At 43.9% G+C, this 24,729-nt stretch overlaps 1 protein-coding gene across 1 annotated transcript in view; it reads right to left on the bottom strand.

Annotated features, from left to right (window-relative positions):
• Nucleotides 1-5,358: 5,358 nt before the first annotated feature.
• The window catches only part of LOC133123686 (V-set domain-containing T-cell activation inhibitor 1-like), a 47,526-nt gene continuing 28,155 nt past the window's right edge, over nt 5,359-24,729 (bottom strand). The window contains exons 2-5 of the mRNA XM_061234164.1: nt 8,356-8,420; nt 7,863-8,228; nt 6,010-6,264; nt 5,359-5,812 (exon numbers count right to left, since the gene is read on the bottom strand). Of these exons, the coding sequence (XP_061090148.1) occupies nt 5,697-5,812; nt 6,010-6,264; nt 7,863-8,228; nt 8,356-8,419 (801 nt within the window). The 5' untranslated portion in view covers nt 8,420 and the 3' untranslated portion in view covers nt 5,359-5,696. The remainder of the gene's footprint in view (nt 5,813-6,009; nt 6,265-7,862; nt 8,229-8,355; nt 8,421-24,729) is intronic.

The raw sequence follows: 24,729 nt of genomic DNA, 5'->3' as shown, positions 1-24,729 counted from the left end.
ACCTGCATCGACCAGCAGTCACGGCCTTTCTGAAAGTGGAGCTACTCTAAGCCATAAAAGGTGGTGTGCATGAAACTCCATATTTTTCCTCTCAAAGAATAATCAGGCCTAAACGATCCCATCGACTCTCTAGTTTATTTAGTAAGCGGCCGCTTCCCCGTGTTCTGTGCGGATCTGACTCGTACGGGTCATATGGTTCTGACTCATACGGGTCATATGGTTCTGACCTACTTCCTGTTACATGTTATTGTAGCCGAGTTTGTGCTGAAAACAAAGATATGAAACACTTCGGAAAATATTGTCTTTCCATCCATTACAATGCATCTAACTACCAAAGTATCCAACTACGAAAAATTATAAGTGCAACATTACTCCTAAAGCATAGTTTTATGGAAACAAATTACTTATAACAACATTCTGTGTATAGATCATGAATGTTTTAGGATAAATTAATCAACAATTTCCACCAATTACTTTGGAACAGGATCAATTTTACCACATTATCACTGAATGTAATATTGAATCATCATCCTTTGTCACAGGGGTTTTCAACGTTTGCACTGGTGGTTACATGACTGATGATTGATGTTACATAGTGGTAAGAGCAGGAGTAAGGATGTGTATCCACCTGCAACAACATAGCGACAACATGGAACAGTCAGATGATCCATGTTAGAATAGAGATCAGGCAGTGAGAGGAGGAGGAAGAGGAGGAGGAGGAGGTGGTCAATGGAATGGCAGACAACAGGTACTCCTTCAGAGATGTGGCCTTGTTTCTCATCTTAGAGGTGGGGGGTTGTCCTGGTAGAGGACAGTGTCTTTGACTGCAGTTCAGGATTTCTTCCCACTTTCTACCTATGATTTTGTTGTTATGATTACTGTTTTTTACAATTGCTAAAGATTCACTTTTTCAAAACATGCAGCTTCTCAGTTCATTTGATTCACAAAATGGATCAAACCACTGTGAACATGTCTCAAAGGAAAAGCACCTGCTCTAGACATTGATCTAAAAAACACTAACAACCAGTGGTATTACAGTCAATGCACTGTTTTCTGTTAGTGATTTTCAAATTGGACTGTAGAAATGTTTAGTTTTTGGTGGTTCAGTCTGATTTATTGTAAAAGCAATGAAAAAACATACCGTTTGGTCCACGTACAGTGCTCTTGTACTAACTGTAAAAAGTTCAAAATAAAACTGAAACAATCCCACAGTATATTATAATTATATATATATTTTACAGTATTCAGATTTTATTCAATGATTCCACTCTCTTCTACTGCTTCCACTATTCCCTTTATTTAGAACCACAAAAAGACCGTATTGACACATGTATCAAGTATTTTTTCATGATATAGTAAAGTATTGTAAAAACAACTAAACAGTGAATCTATAGGTATCTTTTCTGTGGTTCAATCTAAACATGTTCCTATAGAATTTCATGAAAAATTAGGAATTAGAACCAATGATTGGAAGTGCAAGATTTCTTCAAAGATATGAAAGCACACTGCATGTTTTGAACAGGTGAAAAGGCTGTGTTACAAGTGCTCACCGTTTTGAGTGTTGTGTCTAAGGTTTTGAAAATTGAACACAAGCTTGTGAGATTAGGTGACCGTAAAAAACTGTAAATCAGTTTAGTTTTTGGGTCAGTAGACTGTGGTTTTGACCAGTCCTTCTCCTTTAAGGTCTATATTCACATTATCATGCCCATTGCGCCACTGTTGCCCAGGTGTGATTGTTGCACATTTAATGTTTTACCTCTGATATTTTACCAGATCAAACTCAATGGCAATTCTGTGATTATTTTCATTTTTTATTTAATTTTTTTGTGTGGGGATATTGTAATTAAACAGCTAGGAATGATCATTATTTAAAAGGCCTTGTTCTTACTGTGTTCAGAGTAAAAGCCTATTTCAGTTCAACCACAAACACCTGCAGTTACACCACCTTACCAGAAGAGGGCATTGTACTGACAAACAGATATTACTTGTGCATCCACAATACATACACTCAGTGAGCACTTTATTAGGTATTTGTTACTTATTTTTTAGATTTCTACTGCTGTAGCCTATCCTCTTAAAGTTATGATGTGTTGTGTGTTCAGAGATGCTCTTCTACACACCACTGTTGTAATGTGTGGTTATTTGCATTACTCTCACCTTCCCGTCAGCTTTGACCAGTCTGGCCATTCTCCTCTGACCTCTCTCATTATCATGGTGTTTCTGTCTGCAGAACTTCTGCTCACTGGATGTTTTTTGTTTATTCGTTTTTTGCGCCATTCTTTGCAAAATCTTGACTTGTGCGCGTTATACTCCCAGGAGATCAGCAGTTTCTGAGATACTCAACCACCCTGCCTACCACCAACAATCATTCCACGCTCAATGTCACTTAGATCTTAGAATATACTGTGTATATTTAATGAAAATTGTTGCAAGGTGACTAGCGGTTTTCATTTTGACTTTGCCGTGGAGTAATACTTGAAATGGAATTGTAAACAAGCAATAGAGCTCACAGCTGTGGCATATAGTTATCACTGCTATTAACAAATCAGATTGCGATTGCCATTTCATAAAGAACGTACACAACGGTTAGTTCTGGTCCAGTAATTCGATTGGACGAGAGGCATTCCATGAGTGAGGATGAACAGTGAAACATCACTCCGACCTCGTCACCATCCGGATCAATCCGCATTGTTTGCAGAATTCTGTTGGATATTATAACTGTCTCATGTTGCTAGGTAACTCAATAAATTAATACAAAGACTGGCCAGCTAGCTAACAAGTCAGTCTTTGCATTTGTTTCTAGAGTAACAGTGGCCAAGAGAAATCTGAAGGAACAATTTTTATTGATGCTGAATAAGGTCGATCTATTGTGTCAGATTGTTTTCTCAAATTACCATTACTTTATAAATAGCAATATTACACTCAAGGTCATGATGTTGTTCTGTATATCACTACAGTCGGATGAGCCTGATGAGCTGGTTGGCGCCTTGCATGGCAGCCAATCACTGTCGGTGTGTATGAATGGGTGAATGAGAAGTATCAACTGTACAGCGCTTTGGATAAAGGCGCTATATAAATGCCAACCATTCACCATTACACACACACACACACACACACACACCCTCCCTCCAGTGGAGTCTGGTCGAAGTGCAGCAGTATCCATCACTGAGCGGTGGATGAACGCACCGTACATTTCTATATTTTTCAACTTCAAACATCACTGGAAAGCACTGACTAAGTGCTGGTAGGCTGCCATTATTTGGTGAATAACCAGTTTGTTTCAGCTCTTCAGTAAACTGTATTGGCAGACAGCCCCTAAAACAGCCTCACTAATTCCTGAGCAAATATTGACAGCACAAAGCTGCTGTCCACGTGCCAGCACACATAACTGGGACAAAAGAAGTGTTTCTTCAGTAGCTCAGAAGGTACACTGGGGTTTGCACGGTTTGCAGCAGTGTGTAACAGGCAGGGCACTCCGCTCTCCTCACTGCCTCTGCTTCTCCAGCGACAGGAAAGTACAGTGACGTCCTGAACGCAACCTTAGTGACAGTTGTAGGCAAAAGGCCATGGTCAGCCATCTACCAGCTGTTTAGAAACCTAGCTTGAGCTGTTTTTTTCAGCAGTGTGTGTCTCTGCTTTTGTCTCACATTCATGTTTTTCTTTTCTTCATTCATCCATCCATTATCTTAACCCGCTTATCCTGAACAGGGTTGCAGGGGGGCTGGAGCCTATCACAGCATACATTGGGCGAAAGGCAGGAATACACCCTGGACAGGTCGCCAGTCTATCTCAGGGCACACACACCATTCACTCACACACTCATACCTATGGGCAATTTAGACTCTCCAATCAGCCTAACCTGCATGTCTTTGGACTGTGGGAGGAAATCGGAGTACCCAGAGGAAACCCACGCAGACACGTGGAGAACATGCAAACTCCGCACAGAGAGGCCCCGGCCGACGGGGATTTGAACCCAGGACCTCATTGCTGTGAGGCGGCAGTGCTACCCACCCACCTTCTTTTCTTTTTTTAAATAACTTTTTCCAATTTTTCTCCCTATTTGGTAGCTAATTGTACCCTATCTAATCCAGTTAGTGTTAGCTGGGGATACACCGCTTACGGCCCCGTCCCTTCAGCGGCCCAGAGGGAGAACAGCACGCCGTCTTCAAGCCGTCTCGTCTCACAGCCCGCGACTGTAACTCCGAGGCGCACTGGGCGATCCTGCTGAGTCCCTGCTGAGTCCCTCCTGAGTCCCTGCTGAGTCCCTCCTGAGTCCCTGCTGAGTCCCTGCTGAGTCCCTGCTAGTCCCTGCTGAGTCCCTCCTGAGTCCCTGCTGAGTCCCTCCTGAGTCCCTGCTGAGTCCCTCCTGAGTCCCTGCTGAGTCCCTCCTGAGTCCCTGCTAGTCCCTGCTAGTCCCTGCTGAGTCCCTGCTGAGTCCCTCCTGAGTCCCTGCTGAGTCCCTCCTGAGTCCCTGCTGAGTCCCTCCTGAGTCCCTGCTAGTCCCTGCTAGTCCCTGCTGAGTCCCTGCTGAGTCCCTGCTAGTCCCTGCTGAGTCCCTGCTGAGTCCCTCCTGAGTCCCTGCTGAGTCCCTCCTGAGTCCCTGCTAGTCCCTGCTGAGTCCCTGCTAGTCCCTGCTGAGTCCCTGCTGAGTCCCTGCTAGTCCCTGCTGAGTCCCTGCTGAGTCCCTGCTAGTCCCTGCTGAGTCCCTGCTAGTCCCTGCTGAGTCCCTGCTGAGTCCCTGCTAGTCCCTGCTGAGTCCCTGCTGAGTCCCTGCTGAGTCCCTGCTAGTCCCTGCTGAGTCCCTGCTGAGTCCCTGCTGAGTCCCTCCCTCGGAGCAGCGAGCCAATTATGCTGCTCCATGAGAGCCGGCCAAACTCAGCTTTGTGGCAGGACCGGGAATCGAACCCCAGTCCTCGGTCCTCGGTGTGCAACTGTGACAAACTGCTGCCTGCAGATGGTCTGTTACTTTAGCTGTGTGCCACCGCGGCCCCCAGGTTTTCATTTCTAAATGCGTTAAAGGTACAATAGGTAATTTTAGACTTCTAACAGTCAAGAGAGGAATCGCAGTAACAAATATGCTCAAACCACAACACTGAGCTTGAATTATATTGTTATACAATGTGCCGGCCCATCAACTGCATATTTTGAAAGCAGAATTTAAGGACTATAAACACAGGTAAAGGGTTAGTCAAAACGTCAGTGAGCCTTTTTCAATGATAGGAAGGGATTGACAATGGTTCTGTAACAATATTTTAACACAGAAATCTTACCTATTGCACCTTTAAGTCAACAGCAAAAATAACATATTTCACTCTGCTATTCCCGTACTTTTCAAAGGTTGTATTGTCCTGTGAAGATGGTTGTCAGTGTCCAGGTAAACAGTAGTGATCAGTGTTCAGGTAAACAGTAGCGATCAGTGTCCAGGTAAACAGTAGTGATCAGTGTCCAGGTAAACAGTAGTGATCAGTGTTCAGGTAAACAGTAGCGATCAGTGTCCAGGTAAACAATACTGATCAGTGTTCAGGTAAACAATACTGATCAGTGTTCAGGTAAACAGTATTGAGCAGTGTTCAGGTAAACAGTAGTGATCAGTGTTCAGGTAAACAGTAGTGATCAGTGTTCAGGTGAACAGGTAGTTATAATTGTCCAGGTAAACAGTAGTGATCAGTGTTCAGGTACACAGTAGTGATCAGTGTTCAGGTGAGCAGGTAGTATGCCCCCAGGTGAAGAGGAGCGATGAAGACCAGGTGTAGGGGCATCAGTGGGGGTGAGGGGTTAAAGGTGAAGTACGTCCTGGCCGTTACTCCTCTTTCTGCGGAAAACAGGACAGAAGATCAGAGCCCTGCTCACGTTCACCTCTCACTCACAGTAACCTTCTCTTTCCGGGGGAAGTTGGGACCAGACACGGATTCTCTGAATGCTTTACGTTGTGAGAAACAGGCGTGAACAGTCTGCACGAGGTTTGAATTTGATGAAATCAGAAGCTGCCAATCAAGACGCTGACTGCACCTGTCACTGTTGCTGGGGAGACGGAGGTGACCAGGTCGTTGCTGATGAGGCAGGTGTAGGTGTCGTCATACCGGACCGGATCGAGCAGAGTCGTCACCACGCGGAATATACCCGCTGAGTTGTTGAAGAAGCGCCTGCTTGCGTTCAAGGGCCGCCCCTCGTGGTCAGACCAGCTGACACTGGGTTTGGGGTACCACCTCTGTGCCTCCGCAGTCAGGTTCTGCTCTTTCAGGGTGAAGCTCAGAGGGGAATACGCTGAATGGACACAAAATGGAGGAAGGCCAAGTTCACCACACTGTGACACAAAATGGCAACAGGCCCAGTTTCACTACACTGGGATACAAAATGGCGGAAAGCCCAGTTTCACTACACTGGGATACAAAATGGCGGAAAGCCCAGTTTCACTTTACAGGAACACAAAATGGCAGCAGGCCCAGTTTCACTGCGCTGGAACACAAAATGGCGGAAAGCTTACTTTCGCCAGGATTTGACATAAAATGGCGGAAGACCCAGTTCTGGAACACAAAATGGCGGAAAGCATAGTTTTGCTATGATGGGACACAAAATGGCAGAAAGCCCAGTTTCATGTTGTTTCATGTGATTTGTAAGATGTAAGAGGACCAGAGTGTGCTGACACAGGCATTAAGGTATTTATGTAAAGTCCTCCATGCAAAAGCCTACACCAAAACACACACCAGGAGTCACACTGTTGAATGAGGCCTGAGTCACACTGCTGAATAAGGCCTGAGTCACACTACTGAATGAGTTATTAGTATTTGATGTTCTGAGGCCCTTATCAGTAGTGATAAGGACTAATAAATCTGCACATTACAAAGTAACACTGACAGAAGGGCACACACACAAACATGTGCAAACATGTGCTCTCACACACACATGCATGCATATAAACATTTACATGTTTTTACACACAAGCACCCACATACATTTAGAAAGAATTTTACACATGCAGTATGTGCACATACAAACACTCTCACACACACACACACACAGAGACACCCACACAGACACACTCTCTCTCACACACACACACAGACACACACACACACTCACACACACTCACACACAGAGACACACTCTCACACACACTCACACACTCACACACACACACACACTCACACTCACACTCACACACACACTCACACACACACACAGACACACACACACACAGACACACTCACACACACTCACACACAGAGACACACTCTCACACACACTCACACACTCACACACACTCACACACACTCACACACACACACACACACACAGAGACACACACACGCACACGCACACACTCACACAGACACACACACACTCACACACACACACACACACACACACACACACTCACACTCACACACTCACACACACTCACACACTCACACAGACACACACACACTCACACACACACACACACACACACTCACACTCACACACTCACACACACTCACACACACACACACACACTCTCACACACACACACACACAGACACACAGAGACACACACACACACTCTCACGCACACACACACACAGACACACAGAGACACACACACACACACTCTCACACACACACACTCACACACACACACACACACTCACACACACACACACACACTCTCACACACACACACACACAGACACACAGAGACACACACACACACACTCTCACACACACACACAGACACACACACACTCACACACACTCACACAGACACACACAGAGACACACTCACACACACACACACACACACACACTCACACACACACACACACACACACACACTCACACACACACACAGAGACACACACACACACTCACACACACACACTCACCAGCCACTCGGAGGCGCACGCTCACAGTCCCCCGGCCACTAGGGGCGCTCACGCTGCAGCGGTACAGGCCCGCGTCCCTGAGCTCCACGCGCCGGAGGAGCAGGGAGGCGTTCCCGGAAGGGAGCAGTCCTGGGAAGATCTGGGCGCGGTCACGGAAGCGCGGGTTCTGGTCCTGCAGCTGGGCGGCTCGGTTCCGGTAGCGGAACACCACCCCGCTAAGCCCCGCCCTCTCCCAGGTGACGGACACGGCGTCGGCCGGCTCGGCCCCGGGGCCCGAGGGCCGGAACCTGCAGCCCAGCCGGACGTCCTCACCGACATTCCCAACCGCAGGAGCGCCCGGAGTGTCCACAAAGGGAGTCTGGGATCCTGCGGCACAAACATCCGCTCCGTGCGTCAGGCTGGTGCAGGACTGGGTTTACATGGTGCTGACCAAAATCTGTCACGGTACTTGTGTGGTACAACGATACTTTTCATGTTTTTACATGGTACTTACCTGTAAACGCAAGGGACAGAATCAGAATGATTAATCCACTGACGATGAAAATGAGGATGATCATTCTGTGAAAGGATGGAACTGAATAAGTCACACAGAGCTGACCGCAGAATCACAGAGTTGACCACAGAATCACAGGGCTGACCGCAGAATCACAGAGCTGACCACAGAATCACAGAGCTGACCACAATGCAGAATCACAGAGCTGACCACAGAATCACAGGGCTGACCGCAGAATCACAGAGCTGACCACAGAATCACAGAGCTGACCACAATGCAGAATCACAGAGCTGACCACAGAATCACAGAGCTGACCACAATGCAGAATCACAGAGCTGACCACAGAATGACAGGGCTGACCACAGAATCACAGGGCTGACCACAGAATCACAGGGCTGACCACAGAATCACAGTTATATCCTGGGACCGTTATCATATTTACACACATACTCCATACTCTCCTGATATATCCCATGTTCATTCAGCTGATACAATGATGAATTACAGTATAGTCCTGCAGTCATAGCAACCACACTCCCATTCACCTATTTCTGAGCTGATAAGACACATAATGTGCATAATGAAGACAATGACCTGGGGAATGCCAATGAAATCCTTTCCCTCACACACTCACACACACGCGCACACACACTCTCAAACACCTACTCACACACTCACACACCTTCTCACACACTCACACTCACAGACAAAACAGACCTTCTCACCTACATTCACACAGACCACAAACAGACAATCTTTTCAGTGCTATCCTGTCAGACAAAAATCTGTTTCCTACCCCCAGAAGATAACCTGTCCAATCGTAGCCATTAATTCCTTCAGGTGCTGAGGGCCGGTGGCATTCCGGTCTGGTGCCTGCAGTATTCCGGTCCTGTGCTTGTGGTATTCTGTCTGGATCGTGTGGTGCAGTTCTGGTCTCTCTCCCTCTCTCTCCCTCTCTCTCTCCCTCTCTGTCTCTCTCCCCCTCTCTCTCTCCTTCCCCCCCTCTCTCTCTCTCTCTCCTCGGGTCAATATTGTCTTTGTGGGGTGTGGTGTGACCCGCCAGGCAGTGACAGAGCAGGCTTGCCTTGAACCTTCGCACACCTTTGTGTTTTTTTCCACGCAAATATTGAAATGCAGGCTGCATTTTGATGTTGACTGGCTGCCTCACTCAAATGCAGGCTGCATTTTGATGTTGGCTTAACGTTCTTAGAACCAGGCCGGTAGGTGAGACTGAAGTTAAAGCAATTAAAAAACAGGGACCTCCAGAATGGCAATTCCTTGCTTCCTTCCTTCCAGGAGGTGGCGCCATTCTTCAAATGCCAGCTTAACGGCTTGGAGCTCTCGGTCGCCAATACTGTAGTTTCTGTCTGTGGGGGAGAGACGGCGAGAGAAGCAGGCACCTCGAGGGTGAGCTGTTCTTCAGTGTCAGGCCTGATGAGGATGTGAGCAGTGGAAAGTGCCAGAAAAGCAGAACTGGTTTCAGCCACTTTGCTGGAGCTCAGGGCGGTCAGGGGAGCAGCAACAGAACTGAGGTTCCTGATGAACCAGAAGAGGCCAATTGGCCACAGCAGAGTCCATCTGTACCTGCCCCCTGGAGACGACAAAGCCAAGGAACTGGACGGTGGAGCGGTGGAACTCGCACTTCTCGCCGTTGACGAATAATCGATTCTCATGGACTTGGCCGATGAGACTGACGTGTTCCTCAAGGGAGGCAGAGAAGATGGGAATGTCCTCTAGGCAGACAAATGCAAACTTGGCTGTCATGCCCTGGAGGACGTCGTAGATGAGGTTCTGGAAGACAGCGGGGGCGTTAGTGAGCCTGAAAGGCATGACCAGGTACTCGTAGTGGCCACTGGGGCCTGTAGCGTAATGGTTAAGGGAAATGACTGGGACAGGCAAGGTCGATGGTTCGAATCCCAGTGTAGCCACAATAAGATCCGCACAGCCGTTGGGTGCTTGAGCAAGGCCTTAACCCTGCATTGCTCCAGGGGAGGATTGTCGCCTGCTAATCGACTGTATGTTGCTCTGGATAAGGAGCGTCTGCCAAATGCCAATAATGTAATGCAATTAAGGCTGTCTTCCACTCAAATAGGGTGTAAACGGCTCTATATAGGGAATAGGGTGTCATGGCAGTGTGTAGGGCCCCAGGGTGGCATGGCAGTGTGTAGGGCCCCACTTTTTCATGGACGCCCAGGGAGAAATGCAAGCGAGAACAGGGGTGAAGTCCCTGGAGCAGTTTTTGGGTTCAGGGCCCAACAGCAGAGTTATTATTTCTTTTTGTTTTGGCCTCAACTGCATCTCTCCAGACACAGGTCAGCATCCCTACAGTACCTATAGTCCCTACAGTGGAGCTCAAACCAGCACCTCTCCAGTCACCAGCCAAACAACCCAATAGGCTGCCCTCTCCTCCTCTGCAGGGTGAGTTGGGCCCTGTCTCCTCCTCTTCTGGGTGAGGTAGGCCCTGGCTCCACTGTGGCACTCGTGGGGTGTTTCCTGTAACTGAGTCCTTCATAATGGTTTGGATGTTTTTCTCCCAGAACCAGTTTTAGACCTGTGTTGTTATTGGAGAGAAGGTAATGGGCGTTGAAGCCTGGGATATTTGCACATCCTCCGGTGCCAAGACCCGGCAGCCACCCTGTAACAGTGAAGGGATCACTGCCCATATAACCCTGTAACTGTGAGTAACAGTAATAACTGCCCACAGGGCAATATAACCCTGTAACAGTGAAGGGATCACTACCCACAGGGCAATATAACCCATTCTTTCACAGAAATAACCACTCCACCCCCTTTGGCTTTTCTATCACATCAAAACATAGTGTAACCCTGAATATTAGTGACAGATCCAGGTTTCAATTAAGCTCAGTTTCCCTTCCTGTTTCCAGCCTGCATTGTAATTGCCTTGGCTGGAGGTGAATTACATCATGTTTTAACAGCTCCCTCCCAGTTACGCAAGTCTGTCCCAAACCCACTCGGCTTGGCTGCCATCTTTCATCCGGGCACCTCGGGAATTCCCCCACTGGAGCAGGGAAGGGAACGTCTGGAAGAACGCATCGACTCTGGGTTTGAATCCAGATCTCTGCTCAGGAGCTTTGCATTACTGTACATTTAGCAGATGCCTTTACTGGACAATGTCCCTGGTCCCTAACCCCGCCCCAGAGCGCCCCAGAGCCTATTGGCCAGCTCTGTGTGTTAACATTTAGCAACGTCATCCAATAATTATGCACAAACATGAGTCAGGTGCAAAATCGTTTTTCAAACAGCTTGGAGAAATAGCACTTAATGGACTGTAAAATAAGCAATACTTCAACAAACTTTTTACTTGGTTCAGTATGGAACACAAACTGAAAGCTCCAAGACAATATGAAACGCTCAAAACACAAAAACTATGCGTGTGCATCATATATTATTTTTTATTCTGTGTTGGAGCTCAATGTAATTCCTCTTTCCATTGCATTACAGTTATTAGCTGAAAAACTGAACTATACTGTACCTGTATGTTAGTGTGTACTGCACTATACCTGTATGTTAGTGTGTACTGTGCTGTACCTGTATGTTAGTGTGTACTGTGCTATACCTGTATGTTAGTGTGTAATGTGCTATACCTGTATGTTAGTGTGTACTGTGCTATACCTGTATGTTAGTGTGTACTGTGCTGTACCTGTATGTTAGTGTGTACTGTGCTATACCTGTATGTTAGTGTGTACTGTGCTATACCTGTATGTTAGTGTGTACTGTGCTATACCTGTATGTTAGTATGTACTGTGCTATACCTGTATGTTAGTGTGTAATGTGCTGTACCTGTATGTTAGTGTGTACTGCGCTATACCTGTATGTTAGTGTGTAATGTGCTGTACCTGTATGTTAGTATGTACTGTGCTATACCTGTATGTTAGTGTGTACTGTGCTATACCTGTATGTTAGTGTGTACTGTGCTATACCTGTATGTTAGTGTGTAATGTGCTGTACCTGTATGTTAGTGTGTACTGTGCTGTACCTGTATGTTAGTGTGTACTGTGCTATACCTGTATGTTAGTGTGTACTGTGCTATACCTGTATGTTAGTGTGTAATGTGCTGTACCTGTATGTTAGTATGTACTGTGCTATACCTGTATGTTAGTGTGTACTGTGCTATACCTGTATGTTAGTGTGTAATGTGCTGTACCTGTATGTTAGTGTGTAATGTGCTGTACCTGTATGTTAGTGTGTACTGTGCTGTTCCTGTATGTTAGTGTGTAATGTGCTGTACCTGTATGTTAGTGTGTAATGTGCTGTACCTGTATGTTAGTGTGTACTGTGCTGTACCTGTATGTTAAGTGTTTACTGCGAGGTACCTGTATGTGTTTTTAGTTTCATTTCGTATTGCATGTTAGAGCAAGTTAGCCTGCGGCATACGTTAGTTTCAATAAAAAAGCAGTTTGCAGGTATGAATATAAATTACACTGGCGTGTTCAGACCAGTTACATCTCGATACTTTCCCATCATTCCCCTTTTCACTGTTTGCTATGGCACCGTCTCAAGTGGCATTTGGTGGCACTTATTTAAACGATTCTGCACTTTCACTATCAAACACACAACAATAACAACAGCAGCAGCAGCAGGAGCAGAAACAGCAGGAGGAGCAGTAACAGCAGGAGGAGCAGCAGGACCAGTAACAGCAGGAGCAGAAACAGCAGGACCAGTAAAAGGACCAGTAACAGCAGGAGCAGCAATGCATCAGGTAGCAGGACCAGTAGCAGCAGGAGCAGTGATGCATCCAGAACATCCAATCTTCTCTCCCAAGACGCTTCAGAAGCTTCTGACAACTCCAGGAGCAGCTGTTGTCATGGTGATAGGCTTCATCATGTTCCAGTACATTTTCAAACTGGAATTTGTGTGTCCCAGTAACCCTACATATAACCTCATTTTCTGTGTGTTATATCTGGGTCTACCATTCGTCATAGTGACTTTAGTTGTGATGCTGATGGACCCTCGTTGTACGTGGAAGTGCAAGCTAAACGGATGCAGGAAGATGATTGCCCACTGGCCCGCAGTGCTCAGTGGCCTGCTCCTAGGCTTTGTGTGGCTAATCTCAGCGCTGATAGATGGAGAGGTGTTAGTGTGTTTAATGGCCAACAGCGCGATGAAAGACAGGCAGGACGCTTGCGAGGAAAAGGACATTAACTTATATGTGAACGTATCTCGCGTGAGTATTATTTTTCAAGGATTTTCACCTTCTCATGGCAAAATAAACATAACACATGTCATTATTGTGATACACTGGCAACCTGTGTCTGTGTCCAAAATCTGTCTTGTATTTGTGGTTATTATTAAAAAAACTGCTTGGGCCTCTTCTGAGTGTGGGCCTTTTTATATCTGTTCTGTACCTGAAAAGCATGAGTTATACGCTCTATGATCCAATGCACTGAACTCATACACTCTATGGTTCAATGAGGAAACATCTGACCAAGACAGCTGGGCCTCACCCTACAGTACTAATATTACTGCTTATAATGTATCTGTGAGTGTGTGTACTTATAATGTATCTGTGAGTGTGTGTACTTATAATGTATCTGTGAGTGTGTGTTCTTATGATGTATCTGTGAGTGTGTGTTCTTATAATGTATCTGTGAGTGTGTGTGCTTAAGATGGATCTGTGAGTGTGTGTGTTTATGATGTATCTGTGAGTGTGTGTGTTTATGATGTATCAGTGAGTGTGTGTGTTTATGATGTATTTGTGAGTGTGTGTGCTTAAGATGGATCTGTGAGTGTGTGTGCTTAAGATGGATCTGTGAGTGTGTGTGCTTAAGATGGATCTGTGAGTGTGTGTGCTTAAGATGTATCTGTGAGTGTGTGTTCTTATGATGTATCTGTGAGTGTGTGTGTTTATGATGTATTTGAGTGTGTGTGCTTATGTTGCAGAATTGTGCAGGTAGAGCTGATTGAAGTCCACAGGTGGCTAGCATCACCGCTAGCGAACATGTTGCTAAAGTTAGCCAACTCCAAACACAAGTAATGCCAGTTAAATGGTCTGTGTGGAAAGTGACTACTAAAGCTGATGCTTTATGAATCATATCAGACCGCGGTTTCGTAGCTCAGTGCCACCACAGCACAAGGTCATCTGCTACTGCTGCTACTGCTGCTGCTACTGCTGCTACTGCTGCTGCTGCTGCTGCTACTACTGCTAATACTGCTACTGCTGCTACTGCTGCTGCTACTGCTAATACTGCTACTGCTGCTACTGCTGCTGCTACTGCTAATACTGCTACTGCTGCTACTGCTGCTACTACTGCTGCTACTGCTACTGCTACTGCTATTACTGCTACTGCCACTGCTACTGCTACTGCTAATACTGCTACTGCTGCTACTGCTGCTGCTACTGCTAATACTGCTACTGCTGCTACTGCTGCTGCTACTGCTAATACTGCTACTGCTGCTACTGCTGCTGCTACTGCTAATACTGCTACTGCTGCTACTACTGCTGCTACTGCTACTGCTACTGCTATTACTGCTACTGCCACTGCTACTGCTACTGCTAATACTGCTACTGCTGCTACTGCTGCTGCTGCTGCTGCTGCTACTGCTAATACTGCTACTGCTGCTACTGCTGCTGCTACTGCTAATACTGCTACTGCTGCTACTGCTGCTGCTACTGCTAATACTGCTACTGCTGCTACTGCTGCTGCTACTGCTAATACTGCTGCTGCTACTGCTGCTACTGCTGCTGCTACTGCTACTACTGCTACTGCCACTGCTACTGCTACTGCTAATACTGCTACTGCTGCTACTGCTGCTGCTACTGCTACTACTGCTACTGCTGCTACTGCTACTACTGCTAATACTGCTACTGCTGCTGCTGCTGCTGCTACTGCTGCTGCTACTACTGCTGCTACTGCTACTGCTGCTACTGCTGCTACTGCTACTGCTGCTACTGCTGCTACTACTGCTGCTACTGCTACTGCTGCTACTGCTACTGCTCTGACTGACAATAATCATAATCATCATCATCATGAAAATAATAATGGTAAAAATAAATATTCCCTGTCTTTCCAGGTTTGTGGCCTCTTGGTCATACTGGTCGCAACACTCCTGTACGCTGCCTATTATTTCAGACAAAGGAAACGTAAACCATACTATGAGTCTCTGTATGAAAACTACATTGAAAAACAAATGGATGCCATTTTGAGCGAGGAACAGCGCAAGTGGGCACAAGAAAAGGCTGAAGAACTTCATGCAGAATTACCACAGCGCATTCAACAGCCACCAGAGGGTGTAGTGCCTGCTCCAGGTGAACCTGAAAATGAAAACGCAGCTTTACTGCCGTAAAAAACAAGACTATTCATCTGGTGCTGAAGGAACTCGGAAGAGCATGATACAGTAACGGAAAGTAACAACATATCAAATCTGCAAAATTAAAGGAAATGTCTTAACCATTTAATTCCCAAGAGTGCTATATGGCACTCTCTACCCTATACCTTTTCAAACAATCAGAATGACTGCCTACTAAATTCTCTCAATTTCAACCAAAGCCAAAACCCCTTGGGATTTAAGTAGAGGCACACTAATTTTGTGCCAAAAATGTAATCCTTATCTTTCCCCTCTGAATGGGCAGTCTGCTGCAACTTCTTCTGGACCACTGATCTTACCTGCCTTTTGCCTCCTCATTCCACCTGCACAGCCCCCACACCCAGAGACTATTCCACCTGCACAACCATCACACCCAGAGACTATTCCCCCTGCACAACCACCACACCCAGAGACTATTCCACCTGCACAGCCCCCACACCCAGAGACTATTCCACCTGCACAACCATCACATCCAAAGACTATTCCCCCTGCACAACCATCACACCCAGAGACTATTCCCCCTGCACAACCATCACACCCAGAGACTATTCCCCCTGCACACCCCCCACACCCAGAGACTATTCCACCTGCACAACCATCACACCCAGTAACTATTCCCCCTGCCCAACCATCACACCCAGAGACTATTCCCCCTGCACAACCATCACACCCAGAGACTATTCCCCCTGCACACCCCCCACACCCAGAGACTATTCCACCTGCACAACCATCACACCCAGTAACTATTCCCCCTGCCCAACCAACACACCCAGAGACTATTCCACCTGCACACCCCCCACACCCAGAGACTATTCCCCCTGCACAGCCCCCACACCCAGAGACTATTCCAAGTGCACAACCCCCACACCCAGAGACTACTCCCCCTACACAGCCCCTACACCCAGAGACTATTCCCCCTGCACAACCCCCACACCCAGAGACTATTCCCCCTGCACTTTAGCACAAAGTAAGGCTTGGTCTTACAGCTGGACATTCAGCACCAATGTGAGGTAGTGCTGCATTGAAATTCAGTCGCATGAATTCAGTGAGGAATATCTCCCCATGTAGTGGAGGCAGAAACTCTGGGGGTTTTCAAGACTAGGCTTGATATGCTCCTAGATACTATTTAGCTTTTAATTACACATTTAAGTGCACATTAGCTACAGTACACTTTAGTGGGATGGAAAGGCTAGCATTGCTATTGTTATTACTAAAATGATGATATGTCATGTTATTACTAAACAATAAGGGTGTAATTGTGATGGTTTTTGGGGATAAAACAGAAGATTTTAAGCACTATGTATAAAGCACAGTATAAAGCGGCCTGTAAGCATAATTAATACCCTGTATTAATATCTGTAATTGCTTTACTTTCATATTTTGCTACATAAAATAAACTTCTGGACATATACAGCTCTTGAACATTGTGTAACGTTTTTGTGCTAAGGCTACTTTTCAGCCCACATCTTGATGCGTCGTCTTTTAACCACATGAAATATGAAACAGATTCCACTACATTTATTTAACTTTATATTATACGTTTTTAATACACGTTTCCTCATTTCCTCATGTCTGTACAAAAAATAATTAACAGTCATCAAGCATCAAGCTTGAGCAAATACAATTCAGCTTTTTATGGCAAAACAATGAACAAAGAGCAGAGAGTAAATTGGAATCAAAACTTAAATAATATTATTATGATATTTCTCACGCCCTCATGCTCTCCACAGACAGGTCACATGTCAAACTGGAACTGAGTTCCACGGAAAATAAAGCCACTCCCTGTTTAAACACCTAAACTATGCCTGAGCTTACAGGTGTCTGTCAGTCAGCCAACCCCCCGCCCCCTCATTCCTGATCCCTGACATTCTCACTGCAGCCAGGTGACAAACAAACATTAGAAAACAATTGAACAGAGTTGCTATCTGAGCAATCTGAGAAAATAATCTTTAGCATGACATGCATTTCCTGATTTATGAAGGTCAACAAAATTTTGTCTCATGAATGTGATGGTGATGGATTTCCCCATGGTGATGGATAACTAGGGGTGCCCCCCAATACTGAAGCTAAAGTATCCTCCTTTCCTCCACTCCTCTCCTCCCTCCAGATCTCTGGATGGGCGACGAGGAGGAAAGGAGACGTTTTTAGAGTATTGGGACGCGCCCCGTAAGGGAATTTGGCCGATGTGTTACGTCATATTTATACCCCAGTGAAACTATGAGTCATGAGAGGCCAGTTAAAGGTTCCTAAAGACTCAGATGAACTTGAAAGATAAAACAGAAATGTTGACATATTTATATTTAATTTTGGTCATAAGAATTTCTAGGGGTGCCAATAATTGCCTCCCCCTACAACTCCCTGAAAAGTAATCAACATTTAGTCAGAGGTTTTTGCTAAACTGTATCTTATATATGTTTGCTGCACAGTTTTGCAAGATGTACGATAATTATCATATCTGTACAATAGTTTGGCCCTTTGTCCAATGTACAATCAATAATTCTGAAAACCCCTAAATGTATGATAATTTTGACAGGTCATAGTTAGTTTTTTTCATAATAGTGAAATGGTACAGAGCTGATTTGGATCCAGCCAGAAACTGACCCTGGATCTGTCATAAGTGATCCAATCTCATGCCGTGAGACCCCCCCCCCCCCTTCAAAAGGGAGTCAAAGTGAAGAAAACAGTTTTGTTTTACACAATGTCTGCTTGTAAAATAAATATACACCCTTAAAAACGAGAAGAAGGGAGCAGCTCTGGATGCAGTCCACATTTAATGTATGATATACCCTGATATATGCCCTGAATACGATAATTCTGGAGTCTTTGTGCGATTATTTGGTTTTCGGCTTCTGGCAACGCTGCTGCTGCGTTGTTCTCTGACACTGATAAAAATACTTAGTGGTGTGTGTATGGTATATGTGTGTGTATGGTATTTGTGTGTGTGTGTATGGTATTTGTGTGTGTGTATGGTATATGTGTGTGTGTGTATGGTATTTGTGTGTGTGTATGGTATTTGTGTGTGTGTATGGTATATGTGTGTGTGTATGGTATTTGTGTGTGTGTGTATGGTATTTGTGTGTGTGTATGGTATATGTGTGTGTGTGTATGGTATTTGTGTGTGCGTATGTTATCTGTGTGTATGTATGGTATTTGTGTGTGCGTATGGTATTTGTGTGTGTGTATGGTATCTGTGTGTATGTATGGTATCTGTGTGTATGTATGGTATTTGTGTGTATGTATGGTATATGTGTGTATGTATGGTATCTGTGTGTATGTATGGTATTTGTGTGTATGTATGGTATCTGTGTGTGTGTATGGTATTTGTGTGTGTGTGTATAGTATCTGTGTGTATGTATGGTATTTGTGTGTATGTATGGTATTTGTGTGTGTGTATGTATGGTATTTGTGTGTGCGTATGGTATTTGTGTGTGTGTATGTATGGTATTTGTGTGTGCGTATGGTATTTGTGTGTGTGTGTTTGGTATTTGTGTGTATGTATGGTATTTGTGTGTATGTATGGTATCTGTGTGTATGTATGGTATTTGTGTGTGTGTATGGTATTTGTGTGTATGTATGGTATTTGTGTGTATGTATGGTATTTGTGTGTATGTATGGTATTTGTGTGTATGTGTATGGTATTTGTGTGTGTGTATAGTATTTGTGTGTGTGTATGGTATTTGTGTGTATGTATGGTATCTGTGTGTATGTATGGTATTTGTGTGTGTGTATGGTATTTGTGTGTATGTATGGTATTTGTGTGTGTGTGTATGGTATCTGTGTGTATGTATGGTATTTGTGTGTGTGTATGGTATTTGTGTGTGTGTATGGTATTTGTGTGTGTGTGTATGGTATGGTATTTGTGTGTGTGTGTATGGTATTTGTGTGTGTGTATGGTATTTGTGTGTGTGTATGGTATTTGTGTGTGCGTATGGTATCTGTGTGTATGTATGGTATTTGTGTGTGTGTATGGTATTTGTGTGTGCGTATGGTATCTGTGTGTGTGTATGGTATTTGTGTGTATGTGTATGGTATTTGTGTGTGTATAGTATTTGTGTGTGTTTATGGTATTTGTGTGTATGTATGGTATTTGTGGGTGTGTATGGTATTTGTGTGTGTGTATGGTATTTGTGTGTATGTATGGTATTTGTGTGTGCGTATGGTATTTGTGTGTATGTATGGTATTTGTGTGTATGTATGGTATTTGTGTGTATGTGTATGGTATTTGTGTGTGTGTATAGTATTTGTGTGTGTGTATGGTATTTGTGTGTATGTATGGTATCTGTGTGTATGTATGGTATTTGTGTGTGTGTATGGTATTTGTGTGTATGTATGGTATTTGTGTGTGTGTGTATGGTATCTGTGTGTATGTATGGTATTTGTGTGTGCGTATGGTATTTGTGTGTATGTATGGTATTTGTGTGTGTGTATGGTATTTGTGTGTGTGTATGGTATTTGTGTGTGTGTATGGTATTTGTGTGTATGTATGGTATTTGTGTGTGTGCGTATAGTATTTGTGTGTATGTATGGTATTTGTGTGTGTGTGTATGGTATTTGTGTGTGTGCGTATAGTATTTGTGTGTATGTATGGTATTTGTGTGTGTGTATGGTATTTGTGTGTGCGTATGGTATTTGTGTGTGTGTGTATGGTATTTGTGTTTGTGTATGGTATTTGTGTGCTTATGGTATTTCTGTGTATCTATGGTATTTGTGTGTGTGTATGGTATTTGTGTGCTTATGGTATTTCTGTGTATCTATGGTATTTGTGTGTATGTATGGTATTTGTGTGTGTGTATGGTATTTGTGTGTGCGTATGGTATTTGTGTGTGTGTGTATGGTATTTATGTGTGTGCGTACAGTATTTGTGTGTGTTTATGGTATTTGTGTGTGTGTATGGTATTTGTGTGTGCGTATGGTATTTGTGTGTGTGTATGGTATTTGTGTGTGCGTATGGTATTTGTGTGTGTATGGTGTTTGTGTGTGCGTATGGTATTTGTGTGTGTGTATGGTATTTGTGTGTGTGTATGGTATTTGTGTGTGTGTATGGTATTTGTGTGTGCGTATGGTATTTGTGTGTGTGTATGGTATTTGTGTGTATGTATGGTATTTGTGTGTGCGTATGGTATTTGTGTGTATGTATGGTATTTGTGTGTATGTATGGTATTTGTGTGTATGTATGGTATTTGTGTGTATGTGTATGGTATTTGTGTGTGTGTATAGTATTTGTGTGTGTGTATGGTATTTGTGTGTATGTATGGTATCTGTGTGTATGTATGGTATTTGTGTGTGTGTATGGTATTTGTGTGTATGTATGGTATTTGTGTGTGTGTGTATGGTATCTGTGTGTATGTATGGTATTTGTGTGTGCGTATGGTATTTGTGTGTATGTATGGTATTTGTGTGTGTGTATGGTATTTGTGTGTGTGTATGGTATTTGTGTGTGTGTATGGTATTTGTGTGTATGTATGGTATTTGTGTGTGTGCGTATAGTATTTGTGTGTATGTATGGTATTTGTGTGTGTGTGTATGGTATTTGTGTGTGTGCGTATAGTATTTGTGTGTATGTATGGTATTTGTGTGTGTGTATGGTATTTGTGTGTGCGTATGGTATTTGTGTGTGTGTGTATGGTATTTGTGTTTGTGTATGGTATTTGTGTGCTTATGGTATTTCTGTGTATCTATGGTATTTGTGTGTGTGTATGGTATTTGTGTGCTTATGGTATTTCTGTGTATCTATGGTATTTGTGTGTATGTATGGTATTTGTGTGTATGTATGGTATTTGTGTGTATGTGTATGGTATTTGTGTGTGTGTATAGTATTTGTGTGTGTGTATGGTATTTGTGTGTATGTATGGTATCTGTGTGTATGTATGGTATTTGTGTGTGTGTATGGTATTTGTGTGTATGTATGGTATTTGTGTGTGTGTGTATGGTATCTGTGTGTATGTATGGTATTTGTGTGTGTGTATGGTATTTGTGTGTGTGTATGGTATTTGTGTGTGTGTGTATGGTATGGTATTTGTGTGTGTGTGTATGGTATTTGTGTGTGTGTATGGTATTTGTGTGTGTGTATGGTATTTGTGTGTGCGTATGGTATCTGTGTGTATGTATGGTATTTGTGTGTGTGTATGGTATTTGTGTGTGCGTATGGTATCTGTGTGTGTGTATGGTATTTGTGTGTATGTGTATGGTATTTGTGTGTGTATAGTATTTGTGTGTGTTTATGGTATTTGTGTGTATGTATGGTATTTGTGGGTGTGTATGGTATTTGTGTGTGTGTATGGTATTTGTGTGTATGTATGGTATTTGTGTGTGCGTATGGTATTTGTGTGTATGTATGGTATTTGTGTGTATGTATGGTATTTGTGTGTATGTGTATGGTATTTGTGTGTGTGTATAGTATTTGTGTGTGTGTATGGTATTTGTGTGTATGTATGGTATCTGTGTGTATGTATGGTATTTGTGTGTGTGTATGGTATTTGTGTGTATGTATGGTATTTGTGTGTGTGTGTATGGTATCTGTGTGTATGTATGGTATTTGTGTGTGCGTATGGTATTTGTGTGTATGTATGGTATTTGTGTGTGTGTATGGTATTTGTGTGTGTGTATGGTATTTGTGTGTGTGTATGGTATTTGTGTGTATGTATGGTATTTGTGTGTGTGCGTATAGTATTTGTGTGTATGTATGGTATTTGTGTGTGTGTGTATGGTATTTGTGTGTGTGCGTATAGTATTTGTGTGTATGTATGGTATTTGTGTGTGTGTATGGTATTTGTGTGTGCGTATGGTATTTGTGTGTGTGTGTATGGTATTTGTGTTTGTGTATGGTATTTGTGTGCTTATGGTATTTCTGTGTATCTATGGTATTTGTGTGTGTGTATGGTATTTGTGTGCTTATGGTATTTCTGTGTATCTATGGTATTTGTGTGTATGTATGGTATTTGTGTGTGTGTATGGTATTTGTGTGTGCGTATGGTATTTGTGTGTGTGTGTATGGTATTTATGTGTGTGCGTACAGTATTTGTGTGTGTTTATGGTATTTGTGTGTGTGTATGGTATTTGTGTGTGCGTATGGTATTTGTGTGTGTGTATGGTATTTGTGTGTGCGTATGGTATTTGTGTGTGTATGGTGTTTGTGTGTGCGTATGGTATTTGTGTGTGTGTATGGTATTTGTGTGTGTGTATGGTATTTGTGTGTGTGTATGGTATTTGTGTGTGCGTATGGTATTTGTGTGTGTGTATGGTATTTGTGTGTATGTATGGTATTTGTGTGTGCGTATGGTATTTGTGTGTATGTATGGTATTTGTGTGTATGTATGGTATTTGTGTGTATGTATGGTATTTGTGTGTATGTGTATGGTATTTGTGTGTGTGTATAGTATTTGTGTGTGTGTATGGTATTTGTGTGTATGTATGGTATCTGTGTGTATGTATGGTATTTGTGTGTGTGTATGGTATTTGTGTGTATGTATGGTATTTGTGTGTGTGTGTATGGTATCTGTGTGTATGTATGGTATTTGTGTGTGCGTATGGTATTTGTGTGTATGTATGGTATTTGTGTGTGTGTATGGTATTTGTGTGTGTGTATGGTATTTGTGTGTGTGTATGGTATTTGTGTGTATGTATGGTATTTGTGTGTGTGCGTATAGTATTTGTGTGTATGTATGGTATTTGTGTGTGTGTGTATGGTATTTGTGTGTGTGCGTATAGTATTTGTGTGTATGTATGGTATTTGTGTGTGTGTATGGTATTTGTGTGTGCGTATGGTATTTGTGTGTGTGTGTATGGTATTTGTGTTTGTGTATGGTATTTGTGTGCTTATGGTATTTCTGTGTATCTATGGTATTTGTGTGTGTGTATGGTATTTGTGTGCTTATGGTATTTCTGTGTATCTATGGTATTTGTGTGTATGTATGGTATTTGTGTGTGTGTATGGTATTTGTGTGTGCGTATGGTATTTGTGTGTGTGTGTATGGTATTTATGTGTGTGCGTACAGTATTTGTGTGTGTTTATGGTATTTGTGTGTGTGTATGGTATTTGTGTGTGCGTATGGTATTTGTGTGTGTGTATGGTATTTGTGTGTGCGTATGGTATTTGTGTGTGTATGGTATTTGTGTGTGCGTATGGTATTTGTGTGTGTGTATGGTATTTGTGTGTGTGTATGGTATTTGTGTGTGTGTATGGTATTTGTGTGTGCGTATGGTATTTGTGTGTGTGTGTATGGTATTTGTGTGTGTGTATTGTGGTGGCCCAATCGGGGATTGGGACACCACGTGAGTGAAACGGCCAGTACGCCAGTGCCGGGAGCTGGGGAAGGTTATTAACCATGTCTATTTCCCGATCTCTTACTTAACAGAGCGGCACCTTGGAGGGGGGATCAGCACCCAGGCCAGCTCCACCCAGGGTGAGGCGCGTGTGGAATGTGACCACACGCCGCTAATAAACTGTTCAATTAAACAGGCGCAGCTGAGCCGAGTTCAAGGGAAGGAGCGCCGCCCTACAAAAGGAAGTGCTCAAGAACAAAACGGGGCTCAGGATAGAGGAGGAGAGACGTGGAGCTAGTGAACGCTACGGCTATTGAAAGCGCACACCCCCTACTCAAGAGAGCCGTGGCGGATTTGCGGAAGAGACTTTGCGGAAGACACAAAAGTCTGGATTCACGTAAGTGTGTCATTCTAAAAATACCCTAGCTAACCTGTCTCTCCAACTGCAGACGAACTGACTGGCTAGACAGAGAAGGAGGACTTCCAAGGCCGGGGAAACTCGAGGAGTGGACGGCCCCGACGACCAAGATGGACCAACGCAACCGCGGGGATTCCGGCTCTTATTTTTTTATTTTTTGCTGTTCCTAATTTTTGGAAGGGACTCAATTTTTTGTACGGGACTACGGAGACGTGCCCTGAAGGCACTAATAGAAAAATAAAGATCATTTTTTGTTCACCATTTCTCTCTATCTCTCTCTCCCTCTCTCTACCAGCGGGTTACCACAGTATGTTATTTGTGTGTGTATATATGGTATGTGTGGGTCTGGATTAGAGGAGGGCTGGGAG

The sequence above is a fragment of the Conger conger genome, chromosome 3 (genome assembly GCF_963514075.1).
Source record: "Conger conger chromosome 3, fConCon1.1, whole genome shotgun sequence".
NCBI lineage: Eukaryota > Metazoa > Chordata > Actinopteri > Anguilliformes > Congridae > Conger > Conger conger.
Note: the sequence above shows the minus strand (reverse complement) of the source record. Positions and strands in the feature narration are given on the sequence as shown.